Source organism: Erythrolamprus reginae, chromosome 3 (assembly GCF_031021105.1).
Source record: "Erythrolamprus reginae isolate rEryReg1 chromosome 3, rEryReg1.hap1, whole genome shotgun sequence".
Classification (NCBI taxonomy): Eukaryota; Metazoa; Chordata; class Lepidosauria; order Squamata; family Dipsadidae; genus Erythrolamprus; species Erythrolamprus reginae.
The window spans coordinates 25,166,530-25,185,072 of NC_091952.1; the positions used below are offsets into that span (position 1 = coordinate 25,166,530).

Genomic DNA, 18,543 nt, shown 5'->3' on the forward strand with positions numbered 1-18,543 from the left:
ATGAACTTTGTTTTCAGAAGTGGGTTGCACTATTTTCTTCCTAGTACTGAGGAATACTGCCGATCTTAAAGTCACCCAGCACACTTCATGCTTAAGGTTGGGTCAGAACTCATGATGCATCACCTTTCAATTCACTGCTTTTAACTATCACACCAATCTGGCTATTGCCAGTATTGTTTTTCTTTTTTTAAATCCACCATTCCACACTCACCAAAACAATATTATAGTGGAAGAGTCTTGACAAGTTTAGACCTTCAATTTTGCATTCAGCCTTTCCGGCTAATATTCTCTATCCCAGTCTACTAGAAGTGATGTTGGCACCTTTTCGAAGGGCAATTCCATGAATGAGTTGGTGAAATTATTGATACTATTGACTATCTTACTCTACCAGGTTGTTTCTTCAGCAACAGCCTACTTTGTGAGAAACTGCAAATCTTTACAAACTGAAGTCTTTCCTAATTTCTGTCTCTTCCTAAATAAGTATTGTGTGCCCCCTCTCCCCACCATGTCTTTCCTTTTTGCAATATAAAGGCAGCATGTAAGAGCTTTTTCACCAATTCAAGCATTTCTTGGAGTACGAGATTAGGAGATTGCTAATCTCTTAGCAGAGCAAAGAGGATAGGAACTGGATAGCCTGCAATTTCAAGGTAAAATGATTAAAATTTCCCATGAAGACTGAAACATGCTTCCACGAGGCGTCAGACAAGGGTTTCTTTACAAAAGAATTTTATTGTTGCAGCTAAAATGAGAACTGAAAATTTGTTATGGGAAGTTGAAAAACTGTACAGTTTTACTGAAACTGTAAGGTCCTTGCAGCGCCTTACGTAAGAGACAATATACCTGAAAACGTATTATACCAAAACATCTAGCTTGTTTTTTTATTTTATTTCTTTTCTTAAAAAAAGTCTTCTATGGCAATTGGTAAAAAAAGAAAGACCTGATGAGTAAATATTTTGCTTAAGGCATATAGCAGAGCAGCTCACTAACTTTCTAACAAGTTTAAACATGGATATTTCTTTTCCTTTGCCCCCCCCCCAACCCCGCCCAAGAATAGGTTAACCAATACATCCACTTCGAAATGCTACTGTATATACACACCCCAAACTACTACATTACATGTACAAGGACATCAAAACAAAATGCTTACAGTTCAGCATGACAAGCCGTATCCACACCTCGCTGAGCTTTATCGGGGCTTTCTACTGTTATTTCTTACAGAACTTCTATTCCACCCTTTTTATGCTGGTCTAGGACCATAAAAAAGATTTGATTGGATACAGCATTTTTTTTTTTTTAATGATCAAGGCAAATAGTGATGCTGGCGGATTGGAGAAGAACATGGTAATCAGAAGCAATTTCTGTCTTGGGACACACACACACACGAAAAAAGAAATTTAGTTCTCCCTGACAGATTAAATATAGTACAATCACGTTGCTGTGGAGATACATTCTGAAGTTGACCATGTCGTTGTGGAAGAGATAATACAATTTTTTCATCAAAGAGGGTTTTTTAAAAAACAAAATCCCTTTCTTTATTTTTAATGAAAAGAACAGGTTTTCAATTCTAGGTTCGTTCCGGTTATCTTCGTAAATAACTGTTTCCTTTGGACTCTCAGAAGACTATTTATTTATTTGACTTCTATGCCTCCCAATCCCAAAGGATTCAGGGCGGCTAACATATATTGGCATCTCTAGGGCATAAAAATGATTAAGATGCTACCTGGGCCCGTATGGTTGAACCTACCTCCCCCTTTTTTACATGTGTCACACACATCAAAAGGGGGTGGGCCTTCAATTCATTGGTTGTGGCTACCATCTGTCTTGGCACTTCACGTTTCACCAATTTGCCATAAAAAACTAGGACGTGTGTATGTGTGTGTGTCTGTGTGTAACAGAGAGAGAGAGAGAGGTGTGAATATGGCTTTGTACACATTCTGGAATGTTCGTACTATAGTTACTTGATTGAAATGAGTGCTATACAACTGGTTTAGATGGTGTACATAGAAAAACTGCCAAATAATAGGCAAGATACAGGCAACCAGGCTTCGTTTTAAAGAGAACACGCACACCTACCAATCTTTTGAGCTGAATGAAAATACTTCAGTGACACCCTTGGAATCACAGCCATTTAAATAATCAGATCATGCAAGTATAATTGGGCACATCAGAAAGCAGAAATATAAAAATTATGTTCACCTTTTAAGCACATGGATTTCAATCAGGACACTTTCAGGAGACTTTATACATGCATTTGAATAAAAATGTGATACAAATGCGTCTGAATAATATTCTACTGAATGACGGAACATTGGAAGGGACAAAGCAATCACATACTGAGTAGCAAAATACATAGATGAGCCATTATATATTATGCCATTTTCTATAGTCACGTCAATATTTTAATGTTTCCAAAATTATTACTAAGTATTGACTGCTTAACCAAAGTCCTCTTTCTCATAGGTAAGGCTGTAAGTTTCCCAGGACTACTTATGAATGTATTATTGTTTTGAAAAACAAACAAACCCAAAACCTTGATACTAGCCTCATTTCAAAATTGTTCTTTCAACTCCACTTCCCCTTCTCCAAGACCTTTCTTTAACATCTCATTTGTTTAAAGAAGAAAAAGCTAATTTGGTCAGAATTGAGGAGTAAAATAAATATGGAGTGAGAACCCTGATATATCACAGATTTTTAAAAAGAGATGATACTTAAGTGCTATAATAGGTAGAATATAGAACTTCCAAATAACTTGCACTGTAGATTGGGTGTTGTTTTGTTAATGGAACAGCTGCAACTTCAGTACTCTTTCTCGTCTGTAACAAGGTTCCCTTTTGTTATTTATATTGCTTATATAGAGGGGAAATTATCAACATCAACATACTTCCCCAGTCGTAATATTTAGGAACAACAAAACACATGATTGGTCAATATTTACTCTTTTCTTAGCAGCTACAGTCAGTCAAGCTAAGCTGTACCTAAAATAATAAAACACAAACAAATTCTCTCTTCAACTTCATGTGGAACAAAAGGATTTGTTCTGAGTTAGGGTGCAAACTTCCTCTTCGGCAGAGGCAGAAGGTTCACGGATTAAAGCAACCAATCTTACACATCTGAACTAACAGTCAAGAACCATGGAGTGGATGCGTTAAGATTGCAGCCTTAAACCTGGCTCCTAAACAGCGTGATCTTTAAGCCAAATAAAAGCTAATCTTGGAATCTTTGTTCTAAAAACAACACTGAAAATCATCAACACAGTGGTTTGTAACAGGAAAAGATCGAGAGAAGAGCTGGCCCACCACTGAGGTTTTGCTGAGAAACATTGCAATGCATCTTTACCATAAGGAGGGTTAAGAGTGTGATGATGGTGATGGTTTTAAAAGGGTTCTTCTTCTATTCTGTATACGGCACAGGACATTCTTCACATGGTAAGAAGGTAGGTCTAGAATGAGATCAGATTTTACATTCCATAGGGTGACAAAGCTTACACGCCGGTCCTTTTTCTAAAGCGCGTATCTGATATAAATGCTGGTGGACATTCTGTTTACATTTCCCTTCCCTTTCTCCATAAGGATGTGAAAATATATACAAAGTTAATTTTTTTTTTTAGGAAGTCAATTGTGCAATACAATGAGCATGTACACAGAAATAAAGAGTGCAAGAGATGATTGACAACATAGCAATGAGCACTGATGGTGAGTGGGGAGAGGAATCACTCGTTTTGTCCAAAAAAGGAGGAAGAGATATTGTAGCATTGACCTGTTGGGATGCCCTGAGAAAAAGCGGTGCCCGTTTATAGCATGTTACTGAAGCAAGAACCTACTTGAGAAAAAATAAAATACATCCCATATTATTTGCACTGCCAAAAAGACCCAGGGTGCAATCCGATTGAGCATGTCCAGTCTCCAGCCATTCACTGGAGCTCCAAATCTATTAAGAGGCAATGCATAAGTGGCTCTTTAGACTGAGCCATCAGTCCTTAAAAAGGCAGAGTGAAAAGCTCCCTCTCTCTCTCAACAAAAACCCTGTACATTCTTCAGGGGTGTGTATCTGTGTATACAGTGGTTGGTTGAAAAGAACACAATTGTGTATTGGGCTCCAAAGGCTTGGAGAACATAGGCAATTTTCACTTGTGCCTAATTCCTTTTTTTTTCTGGGGGGAAGAAAACCCACCAAAAGAACAACAAAAAAATCCCACCCCTGGCTTTAGAATATTTTTTTAAAAAACACACAGCAATGTGTTGTAAACTCTTATTATTCCATTTAAAAATAAGGAAAAAAATGAAAAACACAAGACTTATTTGGCATATTCTCTGCTTACTCCTGAATATCTTAAGGCCCTGAGATTAGAATATTATGTTCTTGGGACCTAGGGCTAAATCCTAAACCCTAGTGCATCAACTTTCTCTTTAAACCCTAACCAAAGTTCCAACTTCTCTAACATACCATACATTTCCACTTGGATAAGGCTTAGTTGCCCTTTTAGCTTTCTTATACAGAAACAAATGAAACACCACGGATATTACGGGTATTCTGATACCAACAGGGTGATGTCCATCAATGAAAATACACTCTGTAACAGAGGTATGCGCCCGCTGTCAGGACTGTGAACATGCAGATGTTGACCAGGAATGGTTTCCAAGTTGTCATCATGCTCTCTTCATCCTCTTCTTCTGGCTTCAAAATTTCATCATTGCACGGTGAAGCATCAACAGTTCTCTTCCTAAGCATAATATCTGGACTGGTGCTGCAGGATAACAAATATGCTGAAATTAGAAGAATTCTTTGGTGCGTGGTGTGATGAGTGAGGCTTAATTTGAAAAGTAAATGAACTTTCCCCAGCATGATTCCAATACTGTGGTTCTGTCATTTAAGTCGTTAAATGACTTCTGGATAAGAATAACTAAATTAAAGCAGGAAAAATTAAGAAAGGGGGTCCTGTAGATATATAAAAAGCAATAGTGACATCTAGTGTTAAAATATATTTCATTTCTCTTTTATGTTTCTGATAACCATCTCACTCAATTTCTGGATAAAGTTTCCATAAGTGGAGCTGGAAAACTTGTAATCATCTCTAAATTTCCTTTGAAACAGCAAGATCTTTCTCTGAAATTTTGCAACTGTCTTAAAGGATCTGAAATCAAACCACAGAGTTCCATTTTTATATACAGTGTTCCCTCGATTTTCGCGGGGGATGCGTTCCGAGACTGCCCGCGAAAGTTGAATTTCCGCGAAGTAGAGATGCGGAAGTAAATACACTATTTTTGGCTATGAACAGTATCACAAGCCTTCCCTTAACACTTTAAACCCTTAAACTGCAATTTCTTATTCCCTTAGCAACCATTTAGATTATTACTCACCATGTTTATTTATTAAAGTTTATTAAAAAAAAATTTATTAAAGGCGGACGAAAGTTTGGCGATGACGTATGACGTCATTGGGTGGGAAAAACCATGGTATAGGGGAAAAACAGCAACGTATTTTTTAATTAATATTTTTGAAAAACCGTGGTATAGCCGTTTCGTGAAGTTCGAACCCGTGAAAATCGAGGGACCACTGTATACCCCTTTCTCCAAGAGTAATAAACTTACATAACATTTACAGCTTCATCCAGACAACATTTAAATCCAATTAAACGTTTTCCATTCCGTTGAGAAATTTTAAATAATTTCTCATCACTTTCAGGCATTGCAAAAAGTAAATAACTTAAAATATTCTGAAACTATTAAGACAAATTATTCTCACTTCAAAATCTTATGCTAATGTTATTATCATGGAATATTTTTTAGCACTGTTACTTCAAAATCTAAGGGACTAATATGGAGAAAAATCAACAGCAATTTTTCATGTGGCTGTTGATAAAAATAGGATCGCCAACATGATTGCCAACGTCCAGTGATGGATTTGGCACAAGAAGAAGTGTTACTTCAGAAGGCAAGTAAGAAAAATATTAGCTTCTTTCAGAGCTACTCTTTTGAGTTATAAAAAAAATCATACTTGAATAGGTAACTAAAATAGTTCAGGTGTAGTAGGATGGCTTTTTAACTCACAAATGTAATTAACTCACAAATATATTATCCATACTCAATTCAATTTAAAGCATTTAAATGCTTCTTTTTCCCCAGAGGATAATGCAACTTGCAACAAAAGTGACTCAACTTTCAAGTGTACATTTTTATTTTATACACTGACCTATGTCATTATGCAAAATAAAATTATATTTTCAGTGGTACTTTACTGATCACATTGGGGAAAAAAGATTAGGGGCCACAAACTGATGGGAACATACTTTAAGCCAGTGTTTCCCAACCTTGGCCACTGGAAGATATCTGGGCTTCAACTCCCAGAATTCCCCAGCCAGCATTCACTGGCTGGGGAATTCTGGGAGTTGAAGTTTAGATATCTTCAAGTGGCCAAGGTTGGGGAACACTGCTTTAAGCGGAGACAATTTTCTGAGAATCTACAAGAAATACTTGTAGTATTCCTTGGCAATATTACCTCTCCACGCCCTGCTGCTCAGTGGAACAAGCTCTGCCATCTGGAACACTGGCTTCCAAAGTGCTGGCAGCATACTTTATTTCTTCCTCAGCCCTCGGATGCTTTGAAAAAACTTCTACATCACCATGCACCCTGCCATTATTCATCCCAGAGGTTCTTTTGGGAGGCCTTGGAGGTGGAGGAATATGTTCTGGTGGTGGATCCAAATCTTCATTAGAAAGTTCTTTCCATTGCTCCTTCAACATGAAGAAGGAATTGATTAACTTCTCCAAAATGATCATCAATTCCCCCAATTCCTCAATATTTTCTTGCATATTTATGGCAACGTTAAGGTGGAGCAACATTAAGGTGGATATACGCACACACATACATGCAAACAAACAACCACACACACACACACACACACACATACAGTGAAGGGCTCCATTTACCTTTTCCTACCGGTACCGGGATCCCAAGTCTGGCGCCGGCACATGCACCCTTGACACATGTGCACATGCCCACCGTGTGAGATTTTGCTTCTGCGCATGCACCCGAAGTCAAATCTCACGTGAGGATACTCGTGCAGGTGAGATTTTGGGCAATTTTAGTCTCTTTTTTGCTTCTGCGCATGCGCATCACTAACTGTGCATCACTAACCCTTACTGATATGAATCGGAGGAAAATTACTGTAATTCCCACAAATATATGTCATCATAAACTCTGTTTATCTATCTATCTATCTATCTATCTATCTATCTATCTATCTATCTATCTATCTATCTATCATCTCTCTCTCTCTCTCTCCCTATCTTATCTATCTATCTATCTATCTATCTATCTATCTATCTATCTATCTATCTATCTATCATCTATCTATCTATCTTTCTATCATCTCTCTCTCTCTATCATCTCTCTCTCTCTAATCTATCTATCTATCTATCTATCTATCTATCTATCTATCTATCTATCTATCTATCATCTCTCTCGCTCTCTAATCTCTCTCTCTCTCTCTCATCTCTCTCTCTTTCTCTCTCTCTATCATCTCTCTCTATCTATCTATCTACCACCCCGAGTCTGCCGCCCCTACTTACCCACCCACCTATCCATCTCTCTATCTCTCTCTCTCTCTGTTGTGAGCCACCCCGAGTTTGCGGAGAGGGGCGGCATATAAATCCAATAAATCTAATCTAATCTAATCTAATCTCTCATCTCCCTACCCATCTTGTATCTCTCTCTCTCTCTCCCCTACATACATACATACATACCTATCATCTATCACTTTTGAAAATATCAAATGGTTCTATATTATTTGCTATCTTTGTTTATTCGTTATTTTGACTAGCAAAAAAAAAAAAAAAGATCATGGACCATTCCTTTTTAATACATATGCACATATGCACTGGAATTCTTCTACATACTACAACCCAAGACTGACTATAAAGAATGACTGAAATTGAAGACAATGTGCACTCACTGGTACTGAAGAATCGCCCATAATAAATTTGGCTCCCTCTGTCACAGCCAAGTATGAGAAGCGAAGTTGGTCTGCTGTCTGTATAAGCCCCATTCGGTATTTCCTCATTTCTAAAAGAACCTGTTTAATGTCGACAGAAGAAGGATCTTTCCTTTTGTCCATCTGCACAAAGAGAGGGGACACTCAGTAAACTATCCTCAGAATTCACGGGGACTTTTAAAATGAAACAATACATATGATGTAAAAAAATTCATCTATCCAAAAAAAAAAAAATGTTCATGAAAGCAGAATCACTGAGAAATCGGCAGTTATGCACCAAACCAGAAAAATAATTCCTGAGAACAATCACATGCAACTCAACAAGAATTTGATCCCATAAAAGCAGTACAGTACTGCAAATTTTCATTTGCACCGCAGTTGTAAAACTGATATTAAGAGGACTCAGATGTCCTAAAATGACAAGATATTCAATAAAAACAAAAAGACAGCACATTATATTATATTTGAATTTCTGCAAGCCCGTGATAATATAATCTCAAGGGGGCTCAGAGAATCTTATTTCTTAGCACAACATATTAAAAATGACTCTCGCTCTGGAAACGCTTGCAACTATCATGCTTAGTTCCAATGCCCAATAATAGATAAGGAATTATAATGCCCTCAGGTTCCTTAGAAACAGTCAAGTTTTATTTGCTATCTTTTATATCAGCCCAGAAGATGGGTTCTTTGTCTGTAAATCACATTTCAGAATTCATTACTTCACAATAAAATGTTCTTAAAATAAAATCCATTACTTTTAGGCTAAAATATTTTATAGCAACAAATATTACTGTACATTACTACTGTAATGCTCTCTACATGGGGCTACCTTTGAAGAGTGTTCGGAAACTTCAGATCGTGCAGAATGCATCTGCGAGAGCAATCATGGGCTTCCCTAGATACGCCCATGTTTCACCAACACTCCGCAATCTGCATTGGCTGCCAATCAGTTTCCGGTCACAATTCAAAGTGTTGGTTATGACCTATAAAGCCCTCCATGGCATTGGACCAGCCTTCTGCCGCACGAATCCCAGCGACCAGTTAGGTCCCACAGAGTTGGCCTTCTCCAGGTCCCGTCGACTAAACAATGTTGTTTGGCGGGACCCAGGGGAAGAGCCTTCTCTGTGGTGGCCCCGACCCTCTGGAACCAGCTCCCCCCAGAGATTAGGATTGCTCCCACCCTCCTTGCCTTTCGTAAGCTCCTTAAGACCCACCTCTGTCGTCAGGCATGGGGGAATTGAGACATCTTCCCCAGGCCTATATAATTTATGTATGGTATGCTGTGTGTATGTTTTTTAAATTATGGTTTTTTAGCTCTTTGAAATATTAGATTTGTATTTTACATTGTTCTTTGTCATTGCTGTGAGCTGCCCCGAGTCTACGGAGAGGGGCGGCATACAAATTTAATAAATAAATAAATAAGCTCCATAAAGCCTAACCTTGAGTCACTATGTGAAATAGCAGTTTCTAAGTAGGTAGGTAGATGATAGATAGATAGATAGATTTTTTAAATTTATCAAATGTGTATGCCACCCATATGGACAAAGGAGACTCAATACAGTGATATCTTGTCTTACAAACTTAATTGGTTCCGGGAGGAGGTTTGTAAGGTGAAAAGTTTGTAAGACGAAACAATGTTTCCCATAGGAATCAATGGAAAACCGATTAATGCGTGCAAGCCCAAAATTTAGCCCCTTTTCAAGCCAAAGCTTGAAAGCCCTTCATGGCACCGGACCAGAATATCTTCGGGACCGCCTCCTGCCGCACGAATCCCAGCGACCGGTTAGGTCCCACAAAGTTGGCCTTCTCCGGGTCCCGTCGACTAAACAATGTCGTCTGGCGGGACCCAGGGGAAGAGTCTTCTCTGTGGGGGCCCCGACCCTCTGGAACCAGCTCCCCCCTGAGATTAGGATTGCCCCCACCCTCCCTGCCTTTCGTAAACTCCTTAAGACCCACCTTTGCCGTCAGGCATGGGGGAACTAAAACACCTCCCACTTGCCCATGTTGTTTTGTTGATTGATTGACTGTGTGCCTGTTTTTTATATATACTGTTTTTTATGAGATTATTAATTTAAATTGGAACTGGATGGGTGGGCATTGGATTTGGTATTGTGTACTGTACTGTTTTTTATTATTGTTGTGAGCCGCCCCGAGTTTGCGGAGAGGGGCGGCATATAAATCCAATAAACCTAAACCTAATAAACCAAAGCGCCTGTTTTTGCGCTGGTGGGATTCTGGAGGTGGGGTTTCGAGGACTTCAGTATTTTTGTGATGGTGCGATTTCACTGAGGCTTCCCTCGCTGGGAAACCCCACCTCCGGACTTCCATTGCCAGCAGAGCACCTGTTTTTACGATCCGGGGATTCTCCTCCTGGGATTTCCCTACAGCATCGCAAAAACACGGAAGTCAGGAGGTGGGGTTTCCCATGGAGGGGAGCCTCAGGATCGCAAAAACAGGCGCTTCACTTGCAATGGAAGTCCAGAAGTGGGGCATCCCAGCGGAGGCAGCGGGTTCGTAAGGCAAAAAAAGTTCGTAAGAAGAGCCAAAAAAAATCCGAACCCTGGGTTTGTATCTCGAAAAGTTCGTATGACAAGGTACCACTTATTCTATGATGAATAGAATAGAGTAGAATTCTTTATTGGCCAAGTGTGACTAGACATGCAAGGAATTTGTCTTGGTGCATATGCTCTCAGTGTACATAAAATAAAAGATACATTTGTCAAGAATTATGAGGTACAACACGTAATGATTATAGGGGTCAAGTAAGCAATGAGGAAACAATCAATATTAATAGAAATCTTAAGGATACAAGCAACCAGTTACAGTAATACAGTCACAAGTGGGAGGAGATGAGTGATAAGAATGATAAGAAAAAACTAGTAGTAACAGTAGTGCAGACTTAGTAAATAGTTTGGCAGTGTTTAGGGAATTATTTGTTTAGCAGAGTGATGGTGTTCGGGAAAAACTTCTTGTTTCTAGTTGTCTTGGTGTGCAGATATAAGACAGATAGAATGAATATCTACTTTCTTTCATTTTTCTTTCTTTTTTCCCTGTATGTTTTGTTTGTTTAGATTGTTTTTATGTGTAGAAATTTAATAAATATTTTTTTTTTAAAAAAAGAAGACACATAGAATGAGATACAGCAATGGTTTTCTGATATCAACTCAAATCTCTTTTAGGCAACACGAATGTTAGATATTCTGAGCCTTATACCAATTTTGAGAATCTAATACTTAATTTCTTAGACGAGCCCAAGAAAACAATCTACAAAAATTAAATTGTTTGCTACCGCAATTAGCAGTAGGAGATCCACCCCAAGATTTAAAGGAAGCTTGAGAATATCAATCTTGGTAAATCAATACATGAGACAAATTTGCAGAATTATAGAAATTCACTTCAGCTTCAGTCCAAAAACTGAGGTGAAATATTATATACTGATGGTATTTGACCCCTGTTAGATTGACAATCATCTATCAGAATTATGTCTGCCAATGTTGGACAGATTGTCCAAAAAAAATAGCCTTTCTTATCTCTGTGGAAATCATGCTTGAGATAAAATTTCTGGCAGATAAGAATCACCGCTAAATAAAGAATAGAAATTTCCCCAGGGTTAGCCCTCTCCCAAGTCCTCCTACGCTGCCTCATTGTGGTTTGTGTGTGTGTGTGTGTGTGTAGGGGAATGTTCCAGGAAGAGATGAGTGAAGAACACTGAAAGAGTTTGCCAAGAATATAAATTCCCAGCAGGGTCACCCAGAAAAAGCAAGCAGACAATGAATAAGGAAGATGCTGGAGGCACATCAACATTTTCGTGACAATGCCAAAAGAATCAATTCGTACTGCGTGGGAGAAGGCAATGGTAAACCACTCCTGAATTTCTACCAAGAAAATCACATGGATGTCATGTATGTTCATTATTTATTTATTTACTCACTCAACGTCTATGCCAGTCATCTTACCATCATTAAAACCAATTAAGAAAAAGAATAAACATCAAATAATAACATTAGTGACACTGCAGATACGGTTAGAGCAGAGAAATGATGCTGTTTCGCCACTTTTACCCCCATGAGTTAGGCTTTTATAGAAGCTGTAAGTCATGTACAGATGGATTCATCCCTCATTTTCCTCCAGGGGGCACTCTTGGCATCTCTTAGCCTTTTTCGGAACCCACCGCTCCTCTGTGAACTGCGGGGAGTATCTGGGGCGATGGGTCAAAAGAGGCGCAATCCTATCCAAAGCCTTGGCTGCCCTTTGGTTCCAGGACATCACCAGAGTCTCAGCAGGACATGCATTAAATCCCCCGGATATCCCCAAGTTCCCTCTGCAATCCTTTCAGGTTCATCAGTCTGATTTTTTAAAATCAATTTTTCAACAATATTTTCCATTATCTTCTTTATAGATATTTTGAATTTATTTGGTCACTTGGGTTAATGTAAAAAAAGTAAAATTAGTAATCAAACATAGGGAGGAAAAACGTTAAGGGAATACAGTGCAAAATTTACTACTTAATACACGACCTCTGTCCCTGCCCAAAGCACAGGAAGCATAACATACATTCATTCATTCATTCATTCATTCATTCATTCATTCATTCATTCATTCATTCATTCATTCATTCATTCATTTGATTGATTTATATGCCGCCCCTCTCCGAGGACTTGGGATGGCCTATAAATACAGTGGTACCTCTACCTAAGAACGCCTCTACTTATGAACCTTTCTAGATAGGAACCGGGTGTTCAACATTTTTTGCCTCTTCTCAAGAACCTGAGAACCCAAGAACTTAAAAACCCGAGCCTCTGAAACTGTAATTGGAAAAGGCAGGGAGAAACCTCCGTGGGGCCTCTCTAGGAATCTCCTGGGAGGAAACAGGGCCGGAAAAGGTGGGGAGAAGCCTCCGTGGGGCCTCTCTAGTAATCTCTTGGGAGGAAACAGGACCTCTACCCTCCCTATGGTTTTACAAATCCCACAATTATTTGCTTTTACATTGATTCCTTTGGGAAAAATTCCTTCTTCTTACAAACTTTTCTACTTAAGAACCTCGTCACAAAACTAATTAAGTTCGTAAGTAGAGGTACCACTCTATAAAGAAACAATCTAAAACCAATTAAAACTCTCATTCCCATTCAGTCAACTAGCTCACATTTGTTGGCCAGGGAGCAGTTCTAGTGCCCCCAAGCCTGGCAGCATAAATGAGTCTTCAGACTCTTACAGAAGGCGAAAAGGGTGGGGCAGTACGAATCTCCAGGGGGAGCTGATTCCAGAGGGCCGGGCCTCCCACAGAGAAGACTCTTCCCCTAGGCCCCGCCAAGCGACATTGTCTAGTTGACCTGGAGAAAGCAGATTCTGTGGGATCTACCCAGTCGCTGGGACTCATGCGGCAGAAGGTGGTCCCGCAAGTATTCTGGTCTGATGCCATGTATTACTTCTGCTAATACTATTTTAGCTGTGCCATTTAGTCACATCCTACAATAAACCACAAAATGGTTATCTGTAAATCCGCCCAACCAAGATGTATTAAGTAAATCATGCTTAAGCATAATAATGGCTTCATGCAACCTGTGAACCTATATTCCTTACAGCCACAAGGATTAGAAATTAGAAATTTACTAAGGGAATAGCAAAAAAGGAAAAAATATTAAACTTTTGGGGATACAAAGATCCAAAGTCCCTGCTTTTTAGACATTTAATCATATCAGCATGGAGTACATTGTGATAGGAAATTCATCTAAGGAATGTATTGGGCAACATTTAGTTTAGTTTAGTTTTATTGGATTTATATGCCGCCCCTCTCCGAAAACTCGGGGCGGCTAACAGCAATCATAAACAATATACAGTAATAATCCAATACTAAAAGCGAATTTAAAAACCCCTTAATATAAAAAACAAAACATACATACAAGCATACCATACATACAATTGTAAAGGCCTAGGGGGAGAAGGAATCTTAATTCCCCCATGCTGCAATCCTAATTACCCTTATCCTAAATGCTATTGAGTAAACACCACTGAACACAATGGGTCTTACATTAAGGGTTGTTGTTGTTATTGTTATTATTGTTATTATTATTGTTGTTGTTGTTGTTTACTAGATTTGTATGCCGCCCCTCTCCGCAGACTCAGGGCGGCTAACAACAGTGATAAAGCAATATACAATAACAAATCTAATATTAAAAGTCTAAAATACCAATTTAACATTAAAAGCCTAAAAACCCCATTATTTAAAAAGCATACACACAAACATACCATACATAAAACTAAATAGGCAAGGGGAGATGCCTCAGTTCCCCCATGCCTGACGGCAGAGGTGGGTTTTAAGAAGTTTGCGAAAGGAGGGTGGGGGCAATCCTAATCTCTGGGGGGAGCTGCTTCCAGAGGGCCGGGGCCACCACAGAGAAGGCTCTTCCTCTGGGTCCCGCCAACCGACATTGTTTAGTCGACGGGACCCGGAGAAGGCCAACTCTGTGGGACCTAACCGGCCGCTGGGATTTGTGTGGCAGAAGGTGGTCTCGCAGATATTCATGAAGGGCTTTATAGGTCATAACCAACACTTTGAATTGTGACCGGAAACTGATCAGCAACCAATGCAGACTGTGGAGTGTTGGTGTAACATGGGCATGCCTTGGGAAGCCCATGATTGCTCTCGCAGCTGCATTCTGCATTGTTGCTGAGATGTTGCTTTTTCCCCAAATGTTGCAGGATGTACTTCCAAATAAGTCCTGCTGATTTAGGGCAGCATGTATTTCCCACTAGGCTTTTAAATAGGCTGGTACTAAAATGTAGAGTCCTGGAGAGCTAATCATGGAAGCAGCTTAAAATTTAAAGCAACAAAAATAAAAAATAAAGATACTAATGTCAAACATTGCCTGAATTAATAGAAACACTGTTATTGGAGCAAGAAAAGAGCAGTGCTGGGAAAGAATGGGTGGCAGGAATTGACGAATAGAAGTCAACACTTCTGTTTATTTAATATTCTGCTGGTGCTCAGCTTTGATGTCAAAACACAGCACTGAATAGGCTGCAGGTCTCAAAAGGTTTATGGAAAAAAATGGTTTTTGTGTTCCTCCCTCCTGCTGGGGTCTCTTCATTCCCCTTCCCGCCTTTCCTTCTTCAAGATCAAAACTGAAAAGAATCTGAGATTCTCCATATTGGTTCCTACTCCATTCAGCAGCCTTTATTGCAGAAGCATAGGATAGAATAGAATTCTTTATTGGCCAAGTGTGATTGGACACTCAAGGAATTTGTCTTGGTGCATATTGTCACGCTGAATATTGACAGCCTGGCAGAGACATTCAGTAATGAAAGAGTTAACTGTGTGTGCTTTATTAAGATCCTCCTATTATGATGTAATATCCTGCCAGCTCACTTCCTTCTTCTTCATTCTTAACCCTCTTCTCTTTCTATCCTCCATTATGTAAAGACGTATATTTGAGTTGTCACTCGAGACATGTTTTATTTCTGTTTTTACAATAAATATATTTTCTTTGAACAAATGACTAAAGGCTTTAATCCATTGACTCCGCGGGATTAAGGTTCTAACGGACTTTAATCACTCACAAACCGCGACACATATACCCTCAGTGTACATAAAAGAAAATATACATTGGTCAAGACTCATGAGGTACAACACTTAATGATTGTCATAGGGGTCAAATAAACAACCAGGAAACAATCAATATTAAGAAAAATCTTAAGGATAATTGTGATCGAAACAAAAGTGCATTGCAAAAAGTTCCTGAAAGGCCTTTTGCCCTGAACCAACCGGATAACCAACCCAAATTCCTGCGGTGCCTATCAGCCATTCTTACCAAGAGAAGACAAGTATCGACCAGACAAAAAGTTCCTGATCGTCCAATTCCAGCACTGCAATGCACTACAATGGGCCCATGCTCAGGATTCAGGCTCCCCGATTCTCTCACTTTGAACAGGAAGTTGAGGAATGAAGCTGGAGATTCCGGGACTCCGAAGTCAGGCCAGGTTGTGTAATGAAAATGTAGAATTTCTCGCGTTTCGTTTGTCTGTAATAAATTAAAGATGAAAAATGGAACTTCCTTTGCAATTTGGAAGTGGGAAGCATTCTGTTATTATTATTATTATTATTATTATTATTATTATTATTATTATTATTATTATTATTATTATTAATTAGATTTGTATGCCGCCCCTCTCCGCAGACTCGGGGCGGCTCACAACAGTGATTGTCAGTGGTTCTCAACCTTTCTAATGCTGTGATTCCTTAATATAGTTCCTCATGTTGTAGTGACCCCCAAACATAAGTCTAGAGCCAATTCTCCCAACAGAGCTTTAAGCTGATTGGCAGGAAGGTCAGAGGGACACACCCACTGTAAACGCCTGATTGGTTGGATATTAAAAATATGTTCCAAAGCGCCAGAATAGAAGCTTTAGTTCCTAACACCATAGGAAATTTGTCTTAGGCGACCCCTGTGAAATGGTCGTTTGATCCCCAAAGGGTCCTGACCCCCAGGTTGAGAACCACTGTGTTATGTTTTGGAAAATGCCTAACAAGTGAAAAGTTGCAGGGAGTTAACAGCAGGATGGTGATAATGCCATTCCCACTTCATAGAATAATAATCCTGAAAATGAGCAACATTCAAAATTAGAATGAAATGCTATCCAAAACCTAAGACTTTTAATATCAACTATGCTGCTAAACATCAGCTGTTTTAATAAAGAGATCAATGCTGCACCCATTGCTTTTTATCACACTCACCATGAGGTTCTTCAGTTCTAATCGCCGGACTGTATAATAGGATTTTACATCTTCCGATAGTAAAGTCAATGTGAAGTTTGTATCTTCAAAGAACATTATTGTCTCCTCTTTTTGTGGCCAATATTGTGCACATTTTATCTGGAGGGTAGAAAGCAGAACATGACTTACATGCAGAACATGACTTACATGCAAATTATTTAACAAAGAGAAATATAGAATACAGCTAAATACACTCACCAAATCATCAATATATGTGACAGTTAGAGAACACCGTTGCAAGATTATACCTTCAATCTACATAACTCTGCACAAATTGGCACATTTGTATGCATGTTCGCATAGACATACATAGAAACAAACCAAGATCTAACTGCTGAAACTCAAGGAAAATTCCAATAATTTTTTTAAGACACTGCGACTACTTAGTGCACCACTGCTATCTCAATAATTTTGCTCGAAAATAGATTGTGAATTTCTGGATCTATTTGGGATTACAAAATACTGTATGTTACTAAGAAACCTGACATGGCAATAAAGTTATCCAAGTGATTTAAGGGACTCTCCTTGGAGAATAGCTAGATGTTCACCTGGCACAAAGTTTTAATTGCAATTCAAATGAAAAAAATTGCAATAAAGACAGTCAGGATACATCGTAATACCTGGTTTCAAAAATCCCCCTCTTATGAAGTCATTTTGATGGCATATGGGATAGTTTAAAGATTACAATAGTTTATTGTAAATGAAGTCTGAACAGCTCATTACCTAAACCTTTGACTAATCATACTAATGTTCAAAGAAATTATCTCCTAGGAAATCCAAGAAATGCATCATTATATGTTAGAAATATCTATCTAATCCTAGAAAATAGGGAGTCTTATTAGAAAATTCTGGAATTAGGTTGCGCTAAGTAACATGCATTTTGGTCACAAGAAATACGCCCTTTCTAAATGTTATTCTGCAGAAGACAAAATAATTTCTCTGGCTAGGATTATAACTCAACAGGAGTTAAGAAGGAAATGTTCACTGCTTATGGATTTTTAGTGTTCTATTTCCAGAGCAAGAACCTTATTCTTTCTTCCTTTGTTTCTAACCATCTAACAAAGACATTAATTATTATGCTCATTAAATACCAATGAAAAATAATTAAGCGTGGGATGATTACTGAAGGTCTTTTGTGGAACAGAATCAAATGGGATTCACAAAAGAAATGCTTTCAAGAAGTTGATTCATTATTAGAGGGAACAACATTTTTCTTCCTTTCAACCTGAACAGCACGATAGAGTAGGAAATTATAACCGCCCGTGAACTTATTTTTCTTTATAACATATAAGAGAATTCGTTGCATGTATGATTTTTGTACCTCATGGTGACAAATAATGATTCCTATCCATTGAGTATCCCACACAATCATTTATTTAGTGGCATTGGCAGCCTCCTCCAAAGAGTTCTCTATAATTTCATACTTTACTCCAAGTTACCAGTAATGGTGAAAAATACATAAAGAAAGCTGAGGCAATGCTGCACTCAGATAACTTTTCTTTTAGATCTGTTTCACTACCTGTATCTTATTTTATTCATTTATTTATTTTATTAGATTTGTATGCCGCTCTTCTCCGTAGACTCGGGGCGGCTCACAACATACAATAGAACAATTCACTACAAATCTAATAAATTTCAAAACATTAAAAAAAACCATTATTAAACCAGACATACACACAGATATACCATACGTAAATTATATAGGCCTGGGGGAGGGGAGCGGAATGCCTCAATTCCCCCATGCCTGACAGCAGAGGTGAGTTTTAAGGAGTTTACGGAAGGC

General features: G+C 38.7%; 1 protein-coding gene across 2 annotated transcripts in view; it reads right to left on the minus strand.

Moving 5' to 3' along the window:
* Window positions 1–709: 709 nt before the first annotated feature.
* Window positions 710–18,543, minus strand: part of PTPN1 (protein tyrosine phosphatase non-receptor type 1) — a 150,252-nt gene continuing 132,418 nt past the window's right edge. For both annotated transcript variants that reach the window (XM_070744628.1, XM_070744627.1), the window contains 5 exons: window positions 16,722–16,859; window positions 15,799–16,008; window positions 7,952–8,113; window positions 6,496–6,731; window positions 710–4,744 (listed from right to left, as the gene is read on the minus strand). In XM_070744628.1, coding sequence (XP_070600729.1) covers window positions 4,555–4,744; window positions 6,496–6,731; window positions 7,952–8,113; window positions 15,799–16,008; window positions 16,722–16,859 — 936 coding nt within the window. In that variant the 3' untranslated portion in view covers window positions 710–4,554. The remainder of the gene's footprint in view (window positions 4,745–6,495; window positions 6,732–7,951; window positions 8,114–15,798; window positions 16,009–16,721; window positions 16,860–18,543) is intronic.